This window comes from Paroedura picta, chromosome 2, assembly GCF_049243985.1.
Source record: "Paroedura picta isolate Pp20150507F chromosome 2, Ppicta_v3.0, whole genome shotgun sequence".
In the NCBI taxonomy this organism is placed as follows: Eukaryota; Metazoa; Chordata; class Lepidosauria; order Squamata; family Gekkonidae; genus Paroedura; species Paroedura picta.
In genome coordinates, this window is record NC_135370.1 from 138,718,833 (window position 1) to 138,724,823 (window position 5,991).

The following is a 5,991-nucleotide window of genomic DNA, read 5'->3' on the forward strand; positions in this document are numbered from 1 at the left end:
ATCATTCAGGATATAGAGTCTTGAGTCCCTTATATCCTTAGAGGAAATCGATCTGCAGATGAGTTTCTTGTTCCTGAGAAATCTCATGCCCTGCTCCAATCACACCCAGCAGCTGGCTCATATCCTTCTACTGCTTTGTCTGTACACAACGCAATGCTACACAAAATACATGTCCTTGGTACTGCAGAGGCAATCCATAGAGCATGCAAGAGATTCTGACTTTTTCTTCAAAAAGTGGAAAGAAATCTTCTCCATTCTAGAAGGATAGATATGGGATACTTTTGAGCCATAGTCCCAATTTTTAGAGAGCGGAGTTCAGATTCCAGCTGAATTGCCAGATGCCATCCTAGGAGAATTCCTTCAGGAATTCGAAGACATGGATATATATATATATATATATATATATATATATATATATATATACATATACATATACATATACATATACATATACATATACATATACATACATACATACATACATACATACATACATACATACATACATACATACATACATACATACATACATACATACATATATATATATATATATATATATATATATATATATATATATATATATTATTTTAATGTCCTGAAACACAGGGGATAGTGTGGTCAGTTGGAGCCCGGTCCTAATTCAGACCAATGATTTGTCCCCCTGTATGCTTCTACCAGAATCTACTTATAGGTCCATCTTTTCTATCTGAAAAGATTTGTATCTTAAGTTTGTATCTGAAGAAGCGTGCAAGCTAAAGCTTCTACCTTGAATAAAACCTCATTGTTCTTAAAGGTGCCACTGGACCCAGGCTTTGTTCTACCATCTTTTCTGTTAATTGTGAGACCATACAACTTTATTGCTTACTCTTTGGTCTTTTTTTCTTATAGAAACTAGAGGAGATAGAAGGGGAAGTGGACAAAATTACACCTTCTGATGAAGCTTTGCCCCACACATCCTGATACAGTTATCATATGCTGCAATGGGGACAGGACTATTCCAATCCAATGGATGCCTCTTGACACTGTAGTGATAGACAAAGGGACATTTTGTCAAGAGTGAGCTACTTTTTGGAAACTACAGTATAACTAATCACTTCTGTATTTTGGGTTAGAACTGAGTCCCAACACTGTTTTTTACAACCCAGTGTCAACCAAAATGAGAAATATTCCTACATTTTGTGGTCATAAATATTTGTGCTATTTTTCTGGCTAATTTAAATCCATTTGCACATAAATGTGGCATAGCAGAGGTACAATTTAAAATATGCTCTGCCACCTTGCAAAAGCCATTATTTAGGAGTAACTTGATTTCTAGCAGTAGCAGACTAAAGAGCTGGGAAGCAGTAAGTAAAGAGCATGCAAGCAGTAAATTCTGGGCTTTCCAAACACTTGGCGAGGACAGTCCTTGGGAGATGAGACTTCTGACCAACAGTTAGCATAATTTCATGGTAATCAAATGCTGCCTTGCTTCTGAGTGCTTAATCATCTGCCATTGAACAATATAAAACTCCTCTAATACTGCATATGCCTGAGGTCCATAACAGATAAATGATTGCACAAGTTTCTTGTTCATAATTTGTGAACACTGGGACTGACTCTGTAGCCCTCATGTGAGAAAATCTTCTCCAGATCTGTAAGTGGTCTTCTTCTGAAAAGCATCAAGGTTCAAGCAATGAATAGATGTTTAAGAGGCAAAGGGAAATCAATATTCATAAGCCATCAATTAGGGTACAAGCTTTTTATAGCACTTTCAATGAGAAAGCAAAAATTCCTCATAAATTAAAATTTCTAAATTTTATAAACTGATCCTCTTTAAAAAACAACAATATTGTTTCAAATGTTGACAATCGTATCACAGTTTTAACCACAAAGCATCCTGTAATATAATGCAATCTTTCACAACGGTTATTTTATATTTACACTGTCACCATCCAGGACTGCTTTCTGTTTTGGTTGACTCTGGTCAAGACTGATTCATATACAGGCCTTAAGAAGTGCTAAGCATCTAATTAGCTTTCCTACACCATATCTTTAATTCCTGGCAATAGGTATACCTCAACAACATTTTTGGCTCTTTACGGGTATAGTATTATTACCGAACGTTGTAACAACATAGCTATCTTTAATATTAACTCAAAAGAAGAAGAACTGGTTTTTATACCCTACTTCTCACTACTCAAAAGAGTCTCAAAGTGGCTTACAATCACCTTCCCTTCCTCTCCCCACAACAGATATCCTGTGAGGTAGGTGGCGCTGACAGAACAGCTCCGTAAAAACAAGCTCCAACAGGGTTGTGATTGGCCCAAGGTCACCTAGCTGGCTGCATATGGAGGAGTAGGAAATCAATCAAGGGAGATGCACTAGCCTCCTGATATACCATCATTACCTGCAAGGCCCCTATTTTTACTTAGCCTGTCTGTGCCTTTGCAAAGTAAAAGAATAGTAGGATAGTTTTAAAAAAAAAACCCCTAAATTCATTATCAGTTTAATTGTCATGCATATCCATATTTCTACAAATTGTGCTTATGCTCTTTACGGGTGCTTATGCTCTTTACGGGTACATTTCTGATTAGCCTAAATTTTGGAAGTCTCTTTAAATTGAGCTCATGTAATATTTTTACTTAATCACTAGCCTGTAGAATCTGGAGGCTTCAGGAATTCTGTGGTTTGAAGAATGAGGGATGCTTTTGGTATTTAAATGAACATATTGGGGATGGAACATCTCCACATCTACACTGACTTTGGGAAATAATGATTAATGGAAAGGAGGGGCATCTAGGATTAACTAGCTACTGCTTGAACAACAGTGGTATGCTTTCAGATGTTCTACCTATGAACTCAGACATGTTTAGGAATAAGCATTACTAAACACAGTAGAACTTCTTTCTGAGTAAATGTATGTAGGAACACAATGTAGTACATTAAAAAATCAAGCACACTGGGGATATCTGGACTTTGGAGAGCTTCCTGTTACAATAATCCTGCTATCCTAAACAATTTTCACAGTGTACTGCTGGAGGCTCCAGTGGAAAGTGTTTTGCTAAAGAACTTGACAAAATATATATGATAGTTTTATGTGCAAAATGCTAAAATTTCAGCAAAATGTAGCAGCTAGCCAAATACCCAGGAAAAGGCCATATATGTGTGACATCTGCTACAAACAGTTTGAATTTCTATCCAAAGTAGCTAGGTAATATCTTATACACACTGGCCAAAAGCCATATGAGTGTCATGCATGTTGCAAAACTTTTAGGCAGTTGGTCCATCTGGAAAGACATCAGCTTACCCATAAGTTGCCTTTTAAGTGTAACATTTGTCACAAGAACTTCAGAGAAACATAATCACATTCCAAAGGCATCAACAGCTTCATGATGAGAACTATCAGGGTGATGCTGTGCAAACTGAAAGACCGAGATGTGCCAGGCAAGAGAGATTTGAGCATAGGATGTTTTGTTGTTCCATTTGCCAAAAACACTTTTCAACAAAAGTGCATGAGATCTGATCATCTGCACAGTGCCAGAAGGAAGATCATATATAGATGCCAAACGTGTGGAAAGATCTTTCCTTCACAGTCTTAGTTGAATCAGCAGTTGTCCTTCTACACTGGCCAGAAGCCATTTTGGGGCTGTATATGTGGTGTATCTTTCAGGCAACAAAAACACTTGGAAATCCATCCGTTCACACACATGGAAGAGAAGCCTTTCTGGTGTTCTCTTTGTCACATGGATTGAAAGTCTAGAGCAAACTCCTGAAAGCACAAACTCCTCCATCCCCCACACCTGATTTTCTCTAGAGTCGTTGTACAAAGCAAAGAGCCCTATGTATCCTAAACCAGGGGTAGTCAACCTGTGGTTCTCCAGATGTCCATTAGCTGGTAGGGGCTCATGGGAATTGTAGTCCATGGACATCTGGAGGGTCACAGGTTGACTACCCCTTTCCTAAACCATAGACATTGCTGGAAGAAATAGCAAAGGATGTTGGGACTGTGACTCCATATGAGTCCCAGGAGGGCAACCAGCTTGGTTTCTACTACATTTATGTTGTGCCTTACTAGTTTGCTGTGTGTGAGCAATGTTTGGTAAAAGAACAGATGTTAGATTTGAATAAGTGTGAGGGAAAGGAAAAAAATTACAAAGCATCAAAAGCTGGTTGATGGGCCTACCTCTCCAAAGCCAGCACCAAAACAAAACTCTTGAGGAAATTTAGATCAGGGCAACCTGCTTGTCGCATGCAAGGGAGATAGCAATACAAAGGAAAGGTTACCTGCAATGACATTATCTCAGGAACAGCATAAAGAACCTCCGGATTTTGAAATTAATCTGAAAGGTATGCTTATCTGGGAAAGTATGTTAAGAAGGGATGACTCAGTGCATAATAAAGATGATTTGCTTTATGGCTCATCAGATGATGAATTCTTTGATAATTCAGAAATACTTCAATGCACTCTTCCAGCTTGCAGTAAGAATATACATAATAGACACAAAGTGTGCAAATGTGACAGATATGGAAAAGGCTTCCCTTCTTCTTCGAAGCTTCAAAGGCATTATCTTACTCATGCAGGACAGGAGCCCTTTGGCTATTACACTTTGTGTGAAGATGTTTAGACAGTCAGCTCACTTAAAAAGTCATCAGCTTTCCCATATTGAAAAGCGCCTGAGTGCCAGGTGGGATCCGAAAATATAAACATGCTTGTCAGGGGTGGGGTTCTTTTTTTGGAGATCGCTTTGAATTTAATTTCACCTGCTCAGTTTTTGGTTTATGCAGACAGGGCATGAGTTTGCAGACATGATGGTAGCCGAGTAAAAATGTCATTTTACTGACTTCACCACCATCTCAAAGGCTTTCATCTGCATTTTATAAGATGTCATGAGTCTTCTTCCAGACTAACTTTAGTCATCTCAATTCCTCTTTCTTGCTGCAAAGCTCCTCATTGTAGCAGGGAGGTCACTTGAGACGTGGGTGGAAAGGACGTTGGACAGCTATCTCATTGACGGCGGCCAGCATTCTGTCATGCCAGTCACTGAGAAGTACATCTAGAGAACTGTCAGGAGTCATCGGGTCCTGCAGAGCATTCAGGAATCCAAGTGGATCCATACGTCTCTGCGGGTGAGCTAAAATTTGCTCAGTGTCCAACTGAGGAGGGAGTGAAAGTCTTAGCCAAGTCTTCATGGCATAATGGTCTGACCATGCCACTGGGTTTGCTGTGACCAGATCCACATTAAGACCCGCCCCAAAATGAGATTCAGGGCGTGGCCTCCTTGTTGGGTGGAGCCAAAAACAAATTGTGAGAGCCCTAGTGTTGCCATGGTTGACACTAGGTCCAGCCTTTTTCTAGAGGACGGCAGCTCGGCACGGACGTTAAAGTCCTCCAGAACTAATAGTCTGGGGAACTGTAGCTTCCAGGGCACCACCATCTCCAGCAGGGCTGGCAGGGCACCTGGAGGTACATCTGCCAGATGGCCACATTTTTGATTGATACCCACCCGAGACTGACACATACAATGCCTGGGATTGACTGTGCTCAAGAAATGGGCTAAGGTGAATAAAATGAAGTTCAATAGGGGCAAATGTAAAGTTCTGCATTTAGGCAGGAGAAACAATATAGGTTGGGGGAAACTTGTCTTGGCAGTAGCATGTGCGAAAAGAATCTAGGAGTCTGAGTAGACCATACATTGAACATTAGTCAGCAGTGTGACTCGGTGGCTAAAAAGGCAAATGGGATTTTGGGCTGTATCAAAAGGAGTATCATGTCCAGATCATGGGAGGTGATGGTACCACTTTACTCTGCTCTGGTTCGGCCTCACTTGGAGTACTGTGTTCAGTTTTGGGCACCCCAGTTGAAGAAGGATCTAGACAAACTGGAGTGTGTCCAGAGGAGGGCAACAAATATGGTGAGGGGTTTGAAGACCAAGAGGAAAGGTTGGGGGAGCTTGGTCTGTTTAACCTGGACAGGAGACGACTGAGAGCGGATCTGATAACCAAGTATTT

At 40.2% G+C, this 5,991-nt stretch overlaps 1 protein-coding gene across 1 annotated transcript; it reads left to right on the forward strand.

Annotated features, from left to right (window-relative positions):
* The first annotated feature begins 3,086 nt into the window (after positions 1–3,086).
* On the forward strand, positions 3,087–4,686 carry ZNF770 (zinc finger protein 770). The gene is given in 6 exon segments (XM_077319100.1): positions 3,087–3,332; positions 3,335–3,490; positions 3,582–3,720; positions 3,972–4,151; positions 4,210–4,580; positions 4,582–4,686. Coding segments are annotated over 6 exon segments (1,197 nt in total).
* Positions 4,687–5,991: the final 1,305 nt, after the last annotated feature.